We start from the raw sequence: 20,239 nt of genomic DNA on the forward strand, positions 1-20,239 counted from the left end.
GTTTTGTTATTCATATGTTTGCTTTTATTGTTAAGAAGTTGTGTCGAAATGAGATCCTGTCTGTAAAGACGCTTGAGGAAAAAAGGATCCTTTAACTATGGGGATATTTCATGAGTAAATGTTTTGTTTTTATAGGAAGATCCTAATTATAAAACCATGACTGAATCATGACTAAGAAAGGCAACATTTTATAAAATGTCACTGCGGTCTTAGAGGACATTGGAAATGTCATAATTGTGAAGTGAAATGATGGTGATACATAATTTAAAAAAGTTTTTGTAAATTAAAAGAATCTTAACACAAAAAAAATGTGTCGAAACACTTTTTGATACAGTTGAAGCTGGAAGTCTTTGGGTTATGGATCTACCACTAGCTTTTGTTTATTAATGCTCTTCTCATCAAGCCACTCAGTTTTGGTGAACAGCAACGTTTTGGACTAGATGTTAGAGTGGATCAAAAAGTGTTTTCTTTGCCATGTTCAGTTTTTGTGATGATAGTTAGAACCTAGCGTTTCATTAAGCATCACTGCAACTTTATCTCTGACCTGTCTGCTGCCTTCATTCATTTTTATCCTGCACTTTATTCTCTAATGTACTCTTACAAACCTCTGAGGCATTTGCAGAACAAGCAGATCATTTGTTCATTAGGCAACTTTCAAGACAACTGAGTGCAAAAAGGTTTTATTTAGGGGTCTCAGGCAAAAGGAAACAAAAACAAACTGACTAAAAAATGCATTTAAGTGCTTATTTCTTGGTTAACAGAGCCACAAGGAGTCTGTTATCTCTCAACCTTGATTAGTTCAGTTATTTTAGACTTTTTATGCATATTTTTCTGTGAATAAAAAAATTCAGCTGTTTTTTTTTGTGTGTGTGGATAACATATTAAAACAAAATAAAATAAATACATAAATTGTACTTATTTGAACACCAGTGCCAGATATTTATGCCATCCGATATTTTTACACCAAGACATTCAAATGTTTGATTTTCATTGTCACTACTTACTTTAGGATTATGTAGACAGCATGGCTTAAACATTTCAGCTGCATTATCATAATCCATCTCACCACTGAAGAAAGTCGCCTTCTAACAAATGATTAAACACATCAGTGGGAGTCTGCCTTTTAAAGTGACAGGTGCTTCTAAGATGGGAGATTATTAACTGTGTGGGAATGTGTGTAGGGAGTTTTTCTTTTTTTAACATAGTCCATTAAAATTCTTCTGACTGCCTTTAAAGTCTTTCAGCATTACTCTTTTGTTTTCATGTTCCAAGTTTTGTTGCATAACCTTACCTTTCACTCACAGAGTCTGTGCATTTTGCTTGTCGTTTCCCCCATTAATTCCTCAAGTATTTGCTCATAAATCTCAGCTTTACCTGCTGCTTCTTGTACACCAATTTACTTTTGTGCATAAGCACAGCTGAAGCCAAACCATGTAACTTTTGATTGATAAAGAATTATAGTAAATAATTTCTGACTTAGCTCACTTATGTTTACCAAAAAAGAATTCTATTTGTTTATTTATTTTTAGAAATGTAATTTTTATTTGTTTTGATATCAGATGTTTATCATATTTTGGAAGAACTGCCTTTAAAACTACATGACTAGCATCAATAATCTTACCTGTTCTCCCCCAAGTTTCCCACAATAATTAATTTTTTTTTTTGTCCTTTCCTTTGGACAGAACTAGGGTGTGTATCCTGATCACACACACTTTTTTAGCTTTGCCCACCAATTGTCTATGGAACAGAAATACGGACTTTTTAATGTCAACTTCAAGCACTGATTTGACTTTGTAAATAATTTAGCAGTGTGCTTACTTGAAATCAGTGACATTTCTGACTGAGATTTAACTTCTTAGCTAATGTTTTGAGATAGTTCTTTATTTTTTTGACATTTCTTGTCCTTTTGTGAAGTGTATCACTCCCATCTGCAGCAAAACACCCACACACCATGGTGCTCCAGCCATCTGTGTCCTTAAGCATGCAAGCCTTCCTCGTTTTTCTCTGAATATAACAGTGTTCATTGTGTCCAAACACTTTACTTTTTGTTTCATCGGACCACGAGACATGCCACCAAAAATCAAGGTCTTTGTCCCTGAGAGGATTTATTTTATGTTGCTTCACTGGCTTTTCAGACAATTTCACTGTGAATAATGATGAGAATGTTTATTCTTATCATTATAGCACATTTAAAACAACCTTATCTGCCCAGAATGGTTAGCAATAGTTACAATATGTCATACAATCTACATATGTAATATGTAGATTTTACATATGACATATATATGTCATACATATGTCATAAAATAAGAAATAAAAATTTTACATGAACCATGATAAAATTGGCAATAAAATAATAACAGGAATAAAAACAAGTCATACTTTATTTAATCTTGATTTCAGTTTCTCAAAGACTTTTACCAATTAAATACTTTTTTTTTTCTTTTTTAACTGGTGTTGAAAGCCAGGGAAAATAAAACCTCTTTAGCTGTATGCTAAGGTTCATGTGAACGATTTAGAACCGAAATACTTTCAACCCTTGAACAAAGAACCCATCTCCTTCTCAAATCGCTTTAACTTGCACATAATTGAGCAAAAGATTATTGATGAACCAAAATTGTAGAGAGGTCTGTGATTCTTTTCTCGGCTTTCAGTGCCTTGACATCATGAACTGGAATTTTCTAGATTTATTAAAGGTGTAGTAATTATATTATAGGATTATTATAATGCTATCCTGGGTTTTTGCAAATGGAAATAGCTTTGTAATCCAACCTCACATAAAACATGAAAGTTTACTCTGATTTAATGTTAAATAGAGAGAAAAAAACTGTTATGCAACTTTTTATAATGTATGTAAATATCTTGTTTCATCTGCATGTTTGAAGTAATGCAGATTTCCCCTGACAGGTTGTTACTCTTGACTGCTCTCAAATGGTAGTAATATTAGGTTTCTGAATTTTAATGAGATGCTTTTTTTGTTCTGTTGGGAGCAACCAACAGTTGGCAGATAGACATAAACCCACACTGGGGTGTTGCATTGAAAATATGTGTGTGTCCTATCATCTAGGTGCAGACTGCCTGATGGGGGTGTACTTGTTTTTTGTTGGAGTGTTTGATGTGAAATTCCGGGGACAGTACAATCGAAACGCCCTGCTGTGGATGGAGAGTGTGGAGTGTCGCACCATTGGCTTTCTAGCCATGCTCTCCTCAGAGGTGCTGCAACACACTTTAATCAACAACTTATGTGATATATAAAAATGGCTGTTTGAGTTTGAATATTTTGTGGATATTCTCAAATCCAGACACAGTAGAAAAATCATATTTAGATGCTCTAAATGTTCCTGGGGAAGATGCAGGGGAACTGCTGTATTGGTTAGGTTAGGCATTGCTCTGTTGGGTACTGGACCACTTTTTTTCACAAAAATTAGTAGATCTTATTTTATTTGCTTCTGTGGAACAAGTTTTCAGTTTCAGCTATGTCACCCAAATTGCCACCATAAGATAAGAAGAAACTTGATTCAATGTTCCTGAATAACTTAGGAAACGGACTCTAGCCAATCATAAAATTGAAAATACTGGAACTACATTGTGACTGTCCACATGGAAACAAGGTTAATAATTCTAAATTTAGGAAGCAACCAATTAATAATATCACATCTAATTGTTGCTTTTAAAAACCTGTGTGAAAAGAATGGTTAGAATTTGTGATTAAAATCCAAAAGCAACCCAACATGTGTGTGTAAAGTATACCTGCATGGACAATCCACTCATGGTCATGGCAGCTGCACACACTGATATCCATTAAAATGAGTAATTAACCAGTGTGCAGTGAAAATAAAAGTAAGTTTTATATGCTATCACATATAGAAAAATGTTCATAAAAAATGACCTTGCAATATTGGAAGCATTTATGATCTAAATGTTCACTTTTACTATTCCTATTTTTCATAGTTATTATTTTCTCCCAGGTATCTGTTCTCCTCCTGACGTACTTGACTCTGGAGAAGTTCCTGGTTATTGTGTTCCCTTTCAGCAATTTGCGCCCAGGAAAACTTCAGACTGGGGTGAGATATCTAATCTCTCTCTGATCCGAATTTGAATGTTTTTGTGTGTTTTTATGCTTATCCAGCACTGATTCTCTATAATTCAAATTCAGCTGCCTTGTTGCGTAAAATCCAGTGCTGCGCAGTGCAGTGCACTGTAGTGTAGTCACTCATCCATTTGGATATCCTGCGTAAAATAATGTGGACATGTTTATTATGGCAGTAAATCCGCACATAGATGAGTTGGTTCACGCAAGCAACATTTTTTGGCAGCACTGACTGCACAAACAGCTTGTATCTGAGTCATTTGGAGAGAACATTACAAAAACACAGACAGTGTGAAAACTGCAAACATAAATTACAATAAAACAAGACTTTTTTTTTTTTTCAAATACACAAAACAGAATATTGTTATGTCCTCTGAGACCGGTTACACAGATGTCAAACTCCAGTCCTGGAGAGCCACTGCCCTGCAACTTTAAGATGTGCCTCTGCTGCACCACACCTGAATAGAATAATTAAGTCATTAGAAAGGCTCTGGAGATCTGATCTACAGAAGAAGGAGGTAATTTATTCATTTCATTCCAGTGTTTTGTAGCTGTCTCACATCTAAAGTCTACAGGACAACAGCCCTTGAGGACTGGAGTTTGACACCCCTGGGTTAGGAGAAAGCACATTAGCTGAGGTGTCAGCAGTGAGAAGAAGAAAAGGACATCTGTTTTAAAGACAGATAGTTTCCAGCTGCTTGTCTTTGTTCAGAAAGTAACAAGAGACACTGAGGTCCTGTTAAAAGATATGCAGACTTAATTAGATTTCCAAGCCTACAGCTGTTTTATTGCTGACAGCGAATCCCATAAAAGGTTTTTAACAATCTGTCATCAATCTGTTTACAATTCTGCTCTTATTTTACCCGAGTTAATAAGTGTAATATAAATTTGCAGCTGTATAAAACCCAGAAATACAGACCTGTTCCTCTCAAACAGCATGAATAGTTTTAATGGGGACTATTATGTGAAATAAACTTTTGTGAGCTTTACATCATTTTATAATGTTGTTCCCTCATCAAAAAACATACTTGTAGTGTTACATAGATTCATTCTTACATATTTGAGAAATTCTTCAATCTTCAATGGTAACCATTCAGATGTGCAAAACGCCTTTTCCATGCAGCTCCTACTCAGAACTTCAGTCTCCAAACTGAGTTTCCGCCTCACAAAGCATTCCTCACCCACGACTCCCTCACTCAGCTCCTACAGACTAGCAATAGCAACAATTAACATACAAAAAGTGGAACTGCACATGCTGAGTTCTACTTCTCATTACAACACCAGTAAAATTGTTGTAACTGGCTTAATGGAGAAGCATTGCTGTGATGACGTGGCAGAGTGTCGGAGACGTGATGAGTTTCTTAAAGAGACAGAGGCTTAATTTCAAGGAGTTAAATTGCAAAGTCAATTAACTTTTTTAAGTTGTGTTTGATACGGTATGTTTATTACCACTGAGGGCAACAGTTACTTGATTGTGGTATAAAATGGCATTGTTTGCTTGGAAAACACACAATATTGCCCCATTAAAAATTTACAGTTGTTGCTTTAGAGCAAAGAAAAACATAAAATCTTTCTATATTTATGTCTATTGACATGGAGCTATAAGGTCTCCATGTCAATGTCACTATTTTTTTAAGTTTCATTCAGTTGGACATCCACTTCCCTGTCCAAAGACTCTTCACATACTCTAATATTTTGAGTCGAATTGCTGCCAGAATTTCTCTAGCACATCTCAAAGAGGCGAGGTTAAATTCTGGATTCTGGCCTTGGCTGGCCAATCCATGAATAAAAGCAATGTCTCATGCTCCTTGAAATACTCTTGTATAATTTGAATTAGATGAACACTGGCTTTCTTTTCCTGGAATTACCTGTCAAAAGAGAGGAACAAATTCACTGATAGAAATAGTTGCTCACTCAGTGACCTTAAATAGTCAGATGACTTCATTCTTTGAGTACCAAATGTTATTTCACCAGATGTGACTAATAGTCATGTGGCCACTTCTTACCCTGATGCACCTGATCAAAACCTAATTGAGTATTTTTACCTAGATAGCTTCACAATAATACTATACGCATCTATGAAGCGCATGTGATTAATCTAAAAAGTTTAACATGTTGATAGTACATAATGCAGACTAATCACATTACCTATGTTGGCCTAAAAACTTCTCTTCCACTCGGGGTAACTTTGTTAACAGCAGCGCATTATATGGTCTTGTACTGTAGTCACAGAGTTGGTCACAAACTGGAGTGATCAGCAGCAAATTTCACCTCAAAAAACACTCTGATGAACGTATGTGAATTATCCTCCAACTGAAGCACAACCACTTTAAAGTTATCATTTCTAAATTAACATTTAAAACGAAATAACTCCTTTTAAGCAACCCAGATTATGAAAACCTTGGTGGGCATGCTCAAAAACTGTGTGAGGTGGTATCTTTTTGAGTATGCATTTGCTTAACTACCCAGGAAAGAACCTTCAGAGATCCAAACCCTGGAGCAACAGAGATTACTACCACTACACTATCTTAAAGTGACCTTCATGGCTGACAGGAGCAGTGCTGTCCTCTTTCTCCAGATAAATGTCAGAAGAAAAATAGACAGCTTTAAGGAAACTGCAAATCTGCCAGTTCTTAGAGGAACAAAAATGACCCAAATAAGCATTCTCTTCTTGTCCTGAATGGATTTTGATGTCAATACTGGCAGATTTACTGCTGGTTCTTAATCTTAGAACTTGTTTTTTTCCTTCTCCCATTTTCCCATTTTATTCCTCCCACTTAGAATTAAATGGGTCATAAAAGTGTGAATAAGACCATATAACCATACTGAATAACCTTCCTCTTGACATCTGAGAGTCAAACAGTTTCTAAACTTTTAGGTGTCACTTTAAATTTCATTAAAAGATCATTCGTCTTTTAAATCTGTCTCGAGGAAAAGTCTTGATTAGTAATAAATATTCTTTAAATGTGTTAATTCTTTTAATAAATATTAATTCTTGAATAATATAAAATCTTTTTTTAGCCTCTCTTCTAAGTTCATTCAGACTGATTAGATTTTTGTAACCAACAAGACTCAGTGACTTATGAGCACTAAAGATTTTTAAAGTAGCCCAAAATTGCTACAAATGTCTGTCAATAAAATGCTTTTGTATCAGATCGAGAAGAACAGTAAGGTAAATAAGTAAATTTTATCTCGAGATAAAAATAGACAGATAGATCACAAAGTGCATATAGATCACAAAGACAAAACAACAACCAAAACCCTGTCTGATTGAAAACGTTTGTATCTGTTTCTCAAGAGACCATGGAGTCTGTGCAGCACAGAGACAGTGCAAAGGTTTTCCAAAGTCTAAGAGGACAGATGGAAAACTGTATGAGCAGAATGCTGACACTGTGCAAAGCACCAGTGGTCTGTGAAATGAATTCATTACCCTTGCTTTAATTATTTAACACAAAGAAACTACATGTCAATCATTGATTAGCAACAAATGCCTTTCTTTGAGCTGAAATCAAATCCAACTGGTCAGGTCCAAGATCAGTTGAAAACCTCGTCGTCTAAGGCTGACATCATCAAAAGAACATAAAAAGAGCAGGATGTGCAATGAGATGTCCCTTATTATAGTTAAACTCCCAAATATTTTTATTTTTTTCAGGTTTGTAGCAGTATTTTTTAATGTTTCTTCATATTGTAACAATAATGTTTTGGAGTGGCCCAGCCAGAGACTAGCAGAAAATTTGTGGAGCGAGTTAAAGATTAAAGTGATGACGGCACCAGGCTCATCGCTAAGGATAAATTGTTATAATGCAAATGGAAACATTAAAATATTTGTCTGCAATTATAAGAAGGGTTTGATTTTTCCCTGGTTATTCTTTCAACCCATTTTATTCAAGATAAAGGAGTTAAGGTAGCTAAATACATACACAGCCCATGTTTTTCAGTTCAAATGTCTGATCCCTTCCACGTTACAGGTGTGGGTGAGTTTTTGGTTTGCTGACAATACTTCCAATAAAATCATACCAGAAATAGTGAGGAATTAATGTAATTGGTTGTACATAGAGTAAATGAAAGCATCTTCAAATCTCTTGCAAGGCATTGTTTTTTAAGAATACAGAATTTTGCAGATGTTTCTACCTGTCTCATTTTTGTGTGCAAACTAAACACTCAAAATGTCACACAAGTCAAAGGGGACAGATTCAGCTCCAACAGTCATTCAAAAGCAAATTGCATTGCTTTTGAATGACATATTTTAGATATGTCATCTGACATATCCAGGTGGTACTTGAAGAAATGTACATTTTTAGGACAAAGATTTTTCTCTTTTGTTTTTTTTCCCCCCTCTGTAGAACCTCGACATGTCATTCAACAGGTAGAAACAAGTCAGATCTGAAGTTTAGAGTGCTAATTTTATTAAATGAATGTGAATATGAGTTGAGTCACTAATGTTCAAATTTATTTTCCACTTTGACCTTTGAATCGCGTTGCATCTGAAATCTTAACAGCATATTTGTTGTTCCCGTGGAAGGTGATCCTGTCGTCTATCTGGCTGATGGGCTTCATCATTGCTGCTGTGCCGCTGATGAACGAAGACGTCTTTGGGAACTACTATGGACGCAATGGAGTCTGCTTTCCTCTACACTCTGACAGGCAAGAGAAACCTACAAGCAAAGGATATTCAACTGGGATATTTCTAGGTAAATTTAAAGAAAACATTTAATTTTTCTTTCTATAAAATTAATATTTGCTTTCTCCATTTATGAGAAAGTCAATTTGTATTTAATTAAAATGCATTTAGTTAGAAATTTTCTCTTTGAGGATTTATATCTAATCACAGTCCAAAAGAAAGATTAATTACTTATCATGGAAAATTTACAAGCAATCTGAGGTGTTACTCTGAGTTTAATGGAGCTCTGGCAAACCAACAAAACATTTGCCATCAATAAACATAGGGGATTTATGAACAATAGCTTGTCAGCCTGCCAGCTAGTACTCAGTGTTCTTTGTGGGCTTCAGTATGAACGTCACAGAATTATTTTTGTATCTTGTCATAAAGTTTGCCAACATTACAATTACTGGGGCTTTGCTTTTAATGATCTAATATTTAAAGTTTATGTGGTAATGTTTCTTTTTTTCCACATTTTACCTTTCAGTTTATATAAAGTACAGATTTTATCAGTACCCCTTTTCTTAGATACCCCTAAATAAAATGTGTACCTTAGTGATCATTAGATTGAGTCTAACTGTGTATAAATAAATTTTGAATATAATGGTTTTTTTGTGAAACTCTTAAAGGTTTATTAGAAAAAATATTGATGAAAACCTTAACTGAATTGCTTTATTACTCATTCAGTTATGGAGAGTCCTGGTAGCGAGGTAACATTTGATTCAGTTCTGTTAAGGAAAGGATGCTTCTAAAAGTTGCAGGACTGTCAGGTTGCAAAGTTTATCAAACCATGTTTGCATGTCTTTGAATGGCCTAGTCCAATTCCAGTCCTAAATCGGAATGTGAATCTTTGAAAACCATGCATCACCTTCCTTCTTGATTACAATTGCAATACATTTTACATTGTGCTGGTCTATCACTTGAAATCCCAAAGAAACACTTGAAGTTTGTGATATGAAATATGACAAAATATAAATTAGTTTAAGGAGTATGAATGGATTCATTGTGCAAGCCTGCACTGCAACTGAAATATCTTCCTCACACTAGTCACCTGAAACTTTTCTGTTTGGTGTATTTGACATAAGCTATTTGACAGTGGCTTATTTTAAATGTAAAAATTTGATTAAATTAACACAGTAATTCATTACTATGCTCACCCCCCAAAATAATAATCTCTTACTTGATCCCCTGACTTATTTAAAAATCTCTATTAGTTTTACTGAATTATTTAATTTGGATAGTTTCAATATTTGTTAAGCTCACAGAAACATGTTGAAAAACTCCAACAAATTTGCATGAAATGCAGCACATGAGCATTTTATCCATTTGTGTTGCAGGATTTTATCTTCTGGATTTATTTTCACCCAAATGTATATGGCATTGATTATTTCCTGATATTTTGCCATGGTGATATTGTGTTGCAATAATTTTACGGAAACTTTGGTATGATGTATGCTGCAGCGTCCATTAAATTTTATGTCGGCACACCCAAGCAAGTTTGAGAAACCTTAGTTTGGGAAAAAGCTTAGTTAGGGAAATTTTCATCTTCTTGTACTGCCACGAGAAGAGGCTTACGTCCAATGGATCTGCAAGGCGAGTCATTTCGGTTTTGAAGCTTGTCATTGCAAAAGCTGCTGCTATTTTTCTAAACTGAGAGTTCTGTATGCTTTTCCTTTGTCTGAATACATGTGTGAACAGTCTATTCATTGTTTTAGGTCTAAATCTGGTGGCGTTCCTTGTGATCGTCTTCTCCTACTCCAGCATGTTCTATTCCATCTACAAAACTGGAATCAATGCGACTGACCTGAGGAGCAGACTGCACAGAGACGTGGCAGTGGCTAACAGATTTTTCTTTATAGTGTTCTCTGACGCCCTCTGCTGGATTCCCATATTTTTAGTGAAGATTCTCTCGCTGCTGGAAGTGGAGATACCAGGTGATAAAGTTTTCAGAAACTTCAAAATCATTCCATTATGATAATTATCACAAACCAATTGTACAAACCATGACTTCTGGGAATTTTGAAATGACTCTTAAAGAAGTTCACTCACAAGTAAAATGAATTTATTCATGTTATTTGTTCACCAACTGAGCTTTTCGTTCATTTGGTAAGTTTTCAGTTTCAGTTTGTTTTTCTTTTGAGAAAACGTTATGGATCCAGTTAAGTCCTTACAGCTCAAGTATAAACTTCATTTAGCATTTTTTTTTTTTTTTGTCTGAAATAAAGCTTAATGAAATAATCCATCAAGTAGAACATTGCTTGTCATTTCCTGGCACAGAAAACCTGGATGATGTTGTCAAGATCTGTCTTTTTTGACATAAACTTAAGTTTTCAGCTATGATGTGACTGAAATTTTGAGAGGTAAATCATAAGAATGAGTTTATAATTTTAGTTCTTTAAGTTTGTAAATGGTTAGAGTTTAACTTTAATAAAATCTTGATTTTGGTTAAGTCTGTCAGCTGATAAAATCCTCACTCATGTAAATTAAGATCTCATTTGTGCCCTTATCTTACTATTTACATACATTGTGAAAAGTTAGTTGGGTCTTTCCTCTTTTTTTCTGCTGGATCTGCTGCCAAATAACAATACAATCAAAGTGTGATTTAAGAAAAACTTAATTAGTTTATAATTTATACTGACTAGGACATGCATCTTCAGTTTACAATTTAAAACTGTTTGTGTTATTAGAAGCTTAAGCATTCCATAAAATTCAAACCACACACAACAGTGTCATCTTGGAGGGGAAATGTTACAGTTCTATTATGCATAAAATATCAAAAGGTTGCCCCCAGACCGCAACTCTAGTATCTTGGATGTGTCTCCTGTGTCTCAAGGATCCTTAATGTATCTAGATTTTAAACCTTTTGATATTGTATGTCTGACAGGAACTATTTGCAACCTGAAACTTTTAACCTGCTGCCTTCACATTGTTTCTACATAATCCTTCAAAACATTTTGAGCCTTTTTATACCTGAAATATTGCAGAAAGTATATATTTTCTATGTGTATTGAAAACTGCTGTGTTCAAATCTCTTTAATAAAAGAATTATTGGTATGCCTCAATGATGAGGAACTATAGGCCCATATGTACCATAGCATATCAAGAAAAAACATCGAAAAGGAATTTTATCAACACATTAATCACACAAAGTCAATAAAATAAATAAATAAAACCAGCACAAATTATTAGACAAAAGTCAAATTTTGAGAAGCACAGTGGTACTAGATTTAAAAATCCTGCTATTGGTCTTGGGTATAAATAGATTCTGCAGTTGTCAGACATTAACCTGAATTTGAAAACCATTTTCATTCTGCATCTTGCTATGCAAATATACCTGCCAAAACTTAAAATAGTTGTTTCTTTTTGCTCCTTCAGACACGATTTCCAGCTGGGTTGTCATTTTCATTCTTCCAATCAACAGTGCCTTGAACCCCATCCTGTACACTCTGACAACCAGCTTTTCAGAGAGCAGGTGGAGCTCTTGCTCTGTCGCTGGCAGAGAAGACACACCCTGAAGAAAGACCGCAAAAGCCTAACTTCCTCCACCATCTTCGTGGAGACGGCGCGGCCGCAGTGCTACCAGCCGCCTGCCTACCTCCAGCAGCTGTCGCTGGTCGAAGCGGATCCTCGCTATGCCTGAGAGGACTTTTTTTGAAACTGTGCCATTTTTATAAACTACGGGTCATAGGCCAATTTTATTGCCACATTTTTAATCTCTTACACGACAGCAGCACTGTTTTTAACACTCCCAGGAGGAAAAAAATGTTACAATCACTGTGCTGATTCATCATGCTCTGACATTTTTTTAATGTCGTGTTTTTTGTCGTGCACAAAGGCAGCATCTTCAGCTTACTGTTATAAATGTCTTACTCAGAACCTCCTTAGCATGGGCATGAGGAGCCAAGGCTTACACCACCAATGTTGCATCTTGGAGGAGTTTCTGTGTTGTTTAAGCTGCAGCTTCCACCATATTTTCTATGAAAAGGTCTAACACGTAGATTATATCCAACACTCGTGACACCTTTTGAGACTTCAGTGTCATCTGATTGAATTTATGGGAGATGTGCAAAAGCAGATATCACTTTTATCTCAGTCACATACACTGTTATCCATGAAGAGACTGACCAACTCTTAAACAATTATCTGGAAGCTAAACTGAGTTGATTCAGAAATGGACAAACAGATAAAGAACAAAAGAAATTTTGCTTTTTTAAGATGTTGCACTCAAACAAATCAGCTTTTGCATTATGTAGTCATTTACCATGCACAAAGTTAATGCATGAACGAAATGCCAAAAAACCCCAGAAAACATTTGGGGTCATTTGTGAATCTGAGAGACTTTGCCTTTCTATTTTAACCCATTTCCTCTGTAATTCCTTTTCCTCTTGTCGTTGGGTTTAGACGGCTTTCGGCTTTACTAAAGAAAGTTGCATATAAAACAGTTAGAATACCAGATAAGTTAGTTTGATTAATTCAGTTTATAAATTAATACTCATGCTTCACATATATTTATTACAGACAAACTGTATATTATGTACAGTTTCTATAACTGTATAATAAACTTAAAATATTTTAATAACTGATGATTATGGCTCTCATGATTAAAACTGAAAAATCTCAAATGCAGTTTCTTCAAAAATTTTAAAGTTTGCAGTCATAAGAATTCGAAGAATGTGAATTTACTAAATGTTTTATGCACTTTATGCTTAGTTGGGGGACCTTTTGCACGAATTTCTGCATCCATGATTGAGGTGTTAACAAAGCCAATGGTGTTTTAATTGCCTTCAGCTCATCTGCATTCTTTTCATTGATTCCTTTTGGGGTTTGGGTCAGGGCAATTACACTGTTACCTTGATAATTCAGTGTGTTGTGGCTATCTAATTCAAGTTTCACTATCCAACCTTCTGAATGAGTTTTTGATTGGGCTTCACCTCTTATTGTTTAGATTATCACTGTTTTTATTAATCTTTTTTCTGTTCATCTCCATTAATGTGCTTTGGTAGCAGAACTATAAACAGCCTGCTGTTTTGCCAATTAGATTTTTATGTTTGTATACCTTGTGGAGGGTCTTAATGACTGTCTAGTCAGCAGTCTTCCCGATAGTCCATAATGCACCCTCTGTATTTCAAAATTTTTTTAAACTGGTCTTAACTATTAGTTCTTTTTTTTTTTTTGTTTTTTAGGGGGCGGGCTAAGAAATTGATTTTTTTATTTTTAGGTACTGAAAACTATAATTATCAAACTTACAAAAGTAAAATAGTTCCTTCATTAGATGGTAGATATAAGTTTCCTTCTTTAGAAGATGGATTTAAGTTTTGTTTTTGAATTGAATTACTGAAATTATGTTTTTTTATTATATTATTGAGAAAAAAATGAAAATGAAAATACAGAAAAAAGGTGAATTAGACATTGCTTAGGGTTGTAAGAAGCCGTGACTCTTTTATTTCTGTTCACCAGTTTAATTCTAATGCCAAATTTCCCGTGTTTTTAACCAATTTTACACATCTGCACAAATATGTGAACAACTTGAACTGGATCAATGTTTTTGTATCAACCTTATTTCTTTTGTCTTTTTTATTGCACTTATTGACATAAGAAGGCCTTACTGCATTATTTAGATGGTTTCAAATGCTTTAAATTTCATTGTTTTCAATTTCTTCATATGTATTTCAGCAGGTGCACTGATGGTGACAATCGTAAAATATAATTTTAAATGGCATATTAGAGGTTTCATTAGTAAAGGAAAATTAAGCAGGTGAATGAAAAGGATTGTTTATAGCATAAATATATTTTGTAAATATCTGCTGTGGAACCAGTAGGTGTAAATCTGATTAAATAAGAAGTGTCACTTGCTGTCATGTTCATTTGTACATTTTTTATCATAATTTGTTACAAAAGTCTGCTATGTACCATATGTAAAATGTTTTTTGAGTCAGGTTATTAAATTTTATGGTCATTGTTTTCCCTACATTTTGAATAAAGTTTTGGAAAAGAATAATTCTCTTATTTTACTGTTCTGTATGAATAGTACCTTTTCAAAAGCTGATTGTGACTTGAAAATCAGGAGGCTGCTTTTGAAAGAGTCTACTGCATATACAAATACCACTCTGAATATGAAACAGTCTTAAGTTATGCTTTTCATTTCAGCATTTGTCTTCAGAAAAGCTAGATTTTTCTTTGTACCACATGTGGTCTTAATCAGTATAGCTTTTCAGGCTTTGTGTAAAATTCAGTGTTTCTTTTTAGAAGAAAAACATAAAATCCAGATTCAACAATGCAGGCTGAAGCACAACCATTGCCAGATATCCTGAACAGAAACACCAAGATAGTGTTAAGACTGACTCAAGATCATAACAAAAAAGGAGACCTTTCTCTGGTTAAAGAAATCAACAAAAACAACCAAAAGATGAATATTTATTAAGATAAAAAAAATAAAGTTAATAAAAAACTATAATGGAAAGCAAGTTTCAAAATCAGTGGCTTCATGTAAATACATGGATGTGTTGTATGTATGCACAAGGAAGAGCTAAGACCTGAAAATAAAGACAAATTCAAATGTGCATCCTAAGGAGAAGAATCAGGTTTATAAATGTACCTTCTCTTCTCTTTGCTTAATCCTGAAACACTCTCGTTCTACTGATTGAACGTTAAAGGACTGAAACCTACACATGAGCTAAAATAAAAAGGAAACTCACAATAAAAATAAAGAGATGGATAACTGATAAATAAATATCTAAACAAAAAGATAAATAGTAATAATAACAAATGTATATATTTTGACATGGAATACAGGTAGGAATTAATTATCCGGTCGAGCAAGAAATAAACAGTCAACAGAAAAGAAAAGATTGTAGAGGGAAGATATATAATACAGGTCCAGCATTTAGAAGTAGGCCTAAAAGTATTTGCAAGGCTTCTTGCTTTATCTCAATTTTTAAAATGCCAAGTTCAGACGAAGCTACTATTGTAGTTATCCTTGGGACTGTGCTTGTGTGAGCTTCATTAAATATCACCTACAGCTCTTTCATCACTTCATGTGGCTGCACCTGCGGCGCTCCGCATCCTTTCTCAGCAGGTGTCCTGCCCTTGGACCGAGCTGCGCCCCTAGTGACACCTTGACGGGCATGGCTGTTGACCAATGGGAATCGAATCTCGTCTCAGTCTCTATCTTCTTGGAATCTGATTGGTTGCTAGGGGCGGGACCTGGTCGACTCAAGCCGTGGTGCTGTCAGCCGGGGCAGCACGACTCCTGGAGGAGAGAGACGAGGCGAATTGATGAAAACAAGCCACCGAGCATCATAAACAAAGAACTCGTCTCAGGAAATGGCCTTGTAGGCGTCCGCGTCGACGAAGAAAAGGTAAAAATCGATCTAAAGCTAAATTAAGGCTGTGTGTGGTGATGTTTCGGTGTTCTGTTGACTACCGAGACAACACAAGACATGTCTTAGTCTAACGCTGTCTGCTGTGACTAACAGTCGGAGCGCTGTAGCTATCTAGTTAGCTATAAGCTTAGCTGGTTATAGTGGTCTATACCAATTAAAGGAACGAGAAAAAAAATGTCTGCTTGTTTAAAAAAATTGCGCCCTGCTTTGCAGCCCCGTCACAACGGACAATACCGTGCCGCTTTGTAAGAGAAATTAGCCACATAACAGTCAGAAATCGACCGTTGCTTATATTCATAACATAATGGCACAAAACAAGCGTTGGTTGTTGGCTATATTTAAGGCGATTGTAATCATGAAAAATGAATAAAGAGTGTTTCGGACGAAAATGGAAGAACGTAACATGCAGGTCTCAAGAGTTCATCTGGCTGTCTGGTGCCATGTCTGAGTCTCTGATGCTGTGGTATAAAAAGCTGAAATTTTAACATAAACCCAGCTAGAAAAGACTTAATGGTATGGGTCAACAAGAGCAGCTGCTCATATTGCAGCTTATATTGAGGTATAATTCATTCATCCATATTTTTGTTCTTCTGTCTTGTCAGTGTTTGTGTTTATTTTTATTTTTTGTTTATTTGTTGTTGTTTTTTTGTAGGTTTGGTTTTAAAGCCTGACCACTGCTGGTTGTACTTTGGATTTTTTTTCTTATTTATTTTTACATTTAAAAATGGGTTAAAATAGACTGAGAACAGAAAAAGTATGGCATTTGAACATGACATATGTAAATACCTGTTATATTTAGGAAACAGGTATCTTGGATGTCTTAGGAGAGAAAGTTAGTAAGTATATGAGCATGAATTATTTACATTCAGCTCTTAGCGTTTATGTGAATCACATCTATTTGCCTCAGGGAGACTTTTTTTTATCTTTACACTGGCTCTTTTCTCCCCCTCCTCATTTCTCCAGCTGTTTGAGACAGCCAGTCAGCAGCACCGCCCTAGTTCACTCCATTGTTCTGCAACTGGCCATAGGCTTAATGCAACAAAACCCACGCTGCTTGACGTGTGTCGCAGTCAACACACAACGCCTCTAACATTCACCAAAACTTTTTTTATTTTTGCTTTGCATTTTTCAACTGAAGTCTTTGCAGCCTTACACGTATCTTGTGGCTACATGTTATATTTGCATATTAAATTGAGTCAAAAGACAGAGTCTATAGCAAATATGAACTTTTTCATATTTTACTCCATTAAAACATGGCATGTATATAGCTATGGGTTTAAGGCCACTCTCCAAGGTCAGATTTGCTAAGTTCATGACTAATAGTAACCCAGTCAAGAGATTTTAGATATCTACAGCTCAGTTGGGTTTTTAGCTATTGCTTTTATTTTTGCTCTTATTCCAGCTGTCAGTTTAAGTGGATGCCCATGCAGAATTTGCTATGTGTGCAGTTGTGCTGTCCTCTTTCTACTTTCAGAGCAGATCTGTGTGAGAAGTTAAAAGCTTGGGACAATGTCTTACAACCCAATACTGCTTTAAACTCTTCCACAATGATCTCCCTGACCTGTCTGCTGTGGTCCTTGGTCTTCATGATGCTGTTTGTTCTCTAATGTTCTCCAACAAATCAGTAATGGCTTCACAGAACAGACAAACTGACTTCAAGTAAATTACACACAGATGGAATCTGTAATCGAGCAAGAGGTGATGGTAACTTTATTTAAGTTTACAACAGTAAAGACAGCTAAAAAAATGACACTTGAAACGTTTTACTTGCAGAATATTTTGAAAGCAATTTATGCTGTTTCTAATCCTTTGCATTACTTTATTTGGTTTATCTTACTTGAAAAATCTAATATGATAGATAGACATTTGGTTACAAAGGTTACAAAATAAAAAATCAACTCAATGGCTGTAAAAATAAAAACACCACTCATATATTCTCCATTGATTTAAAAATAGCTTTAGGCATTTTTGTAATCCAGATAATTGATAATGTGAATGTTTTAAAAGTTTTAAGACTTTTTATGAACCATAAACAAGGGTCCTTTGATTAGTTTGTCACAATGCCTGTTTTTTATCCCTAAAGCTATTTTTTGGTCATGTGAATCGATGATACAATTCTTTTAGAAGCTATTTACATGGGTTTAAGAAGTTCAGTTTGTAAAAATGCATGGCAATGTTAAGTATTTTGGTAACATTACTTCATATCTTTTAACCATTGAGAATACTTAATATTTGAAACACAGTTCTAAATGTTCTGTGGTAATTTTTTTTGCAAAACATTTTTTCAAAACCTGTTGGAGTAGATAAGGAGTAACTCTTGACTGTAGTCTATATCATGAGATATGAAAATGCCAGGTAAGGGATTTCCAGCTGAAATGATAAAAACAACCTTACTAGGCATGAGAATGTTTTTTTTTTTTTTTTTTTTTTTTTTTGCACAATTTTAATTGCATTTATCTCTAAAAGATGTTTGATCGTAGTTCCGTCATAAACGGATGGAAACGGTCCTTTTGGTTGTGTGTGTGTGTGTGTTCCCCTCCCCCCAGGTATGACTTAAACACACTTCAGAGGTTTAGTGCAGCATAAATATGATAATGAACTTCATGTACATGAAACATGCCTGACCTCCCACTCCATCAGCTCAGGTACCTTCCTCAACTGCTGAACTATCCCATCTTTTCTCGCTGCCATTGTTTCCATAGATACCACTCTGCACCTCACTCCCACAGAATTACATAACCTGGTGTTTTTGTCAGATACACGCACAAGTACAGGCATATACTGCAGATTAGAAAGTATCACTCCCGTTGGCTATGGCACCATCATCAAACCGCAAACACACACACACACACACATTCCTCACCATCATCATCCCTGTTTGACTTTCCCTTGGGTGTTGCTATACTTAGCAGAGGGTAGCAGCATAGTCTTTTTCTCTCAATAAAATGTCAAACGTCTTCTGGATGTGTTTTAGCTTGATTGTATCGATTTTAGAGTGGAATTAATTTATTTTCACTTCAGTGTTTCATGCATTTGCTTGTAGGTTTCACATAGCTTTGTTTGAGGAATGTTGTTTTTGTTCTTGTAAAGTTTGAACTTGCTCTGAGGTTGGTTGATAGTGCATTAGTCAGCTCATTAGCAACATCAGAGATATTATTGCATAACAGATCTCTTCATAAAAAGGCTGATAGAGGTACTGTAATGTGTTTATATGTGCATCAGACTTACTAACTGGTTTGTTGGAGTATAAACTAAAGTCCATATAATATTGTGCTACTACGGAATTTAAAATTCCGTAGTCTATATTGTGTAAGCAGACATTTTCTCTTAAATTACTAACAGAAATAAGGCTGAGTCTTTAGCACTGAGCTGTATGTAACTTGTTTTTTTATTACATCTACAGGATACATAATAATGAATTAAGATAACATGAGTATAGAAAACATGCTGTTTTTAAAAAAAATAAAACTTAAATGAAAAAACTTGAGAAAACTTGAATTTCTACATGTGAATTGCTCAAATAAAAAGCATACTTTTCACTCAGATTGAAAAAGATTAACGTACTCGTTTTATGTCAAATTTTATATTGATAATTGAATTAGATAATCTGTTAGGAAAAGAGCAATTTAAATCCAAATTGATATTGTAAAAAAAGTCAACTTTTCTTTAATTTAGAATCACTTCAGGGTGAACAGATGTTGAACATGTAGCTGTTACATGTCTTAGAGCTATTTTTCTTGTTTGACTGGTGCAAGCCACAGCACTTCAAACATTGCTTATTAAGAGAAAATAGGGTAAAGCATTACATAAATTACTTGGAAATATCCTACATATTAAGCACAAAGAAGTATCTATTTTTCTAAGGTTTGTGGTACTTGGAGGACAAAATTATAATTTGTGGACTACTAAAATGGAAGATGTGTGTACAAATCACATCCAAAAACAAAACTGAAAGTCTAAAATATCTTTGACAGCAATTTTGATCCTTGCAGTGAGCTCAAGGGGGCACTATTGTAGAGCCAGTGTGTTGGTTAAATCAGGTTAGGAAAGAGAAAGGGACAAAGGATAACGCCAAACAACTGCCATTAAAGTAAACTTTACTGATAC

General features: G+C 34.9%; 2 protein-coding genes across 2 annotated transcripts in view; both read left to right on the forward strand.

Annotated features, from left to right (window-relative positions):
• The window catches only part of rxfp2a (relaxin family peptide receptor 2a), an 80,877-nt gene extending 66,197 nt beyond the window's left edge, over positions 1 to 14,680 (forward strand). The window contains 6 exon segments of the mRNA XM_055051431.1: positions 3,068 to 3,213; positions 3,969 to 4,064; positions 8,613 to 8,781; positions 10,466 to 10,684; positions 12,126 to 12,206; positions 12,209 to 14,680. Coding sequence (XP_054907406.1) covers positions 3,068 to 3,213; positions 3,969 to 4,064; positions 8,613 to 8,781; positions 10,466 to 10,684; positions 12,126 to 12,206; positions 12,209 to 12,390 — 893 coding nt within the window. The 3' untranslated portion in view covers positions 12,391 to 14,680.
• A 1,273-nt stretch (positions 14,681 to 15,953) lies between these two features.
• The window catches only part of fryb (furry homolog b (Drosophila)), a 56,634-nt gene continuing 52,348 nt past the window's right edge, over positions 15,954 to 20,239 (forward strand). Inside the window, exon 1 of the mRNA XM_055051700.1 lies at positions 15,954 to 16,108. The gene's annotated coding sequence lies outside the window, so the exon portion shown is untranslated. The remainder of the gene's footprint in view (positions 16,109 to 20,239) is intronic.

This window comes from Poeciliopsis prolifica, unplaced genomic scaffold (genome assembly GCF_027474105.1).
Source record: "Poeciliopsis prolifica strain line A6 unplaced genomic scaffold, Auburn_PproV2 SCAFFOLD033, whole genome shotgun sequence".
NCBI lineage: Eukaryota > Metazoa > Chordata > Actinopteri > Cyprinodontiformes > Poeciliidae > Poeciliopsis > Poeciliopsis prolifica.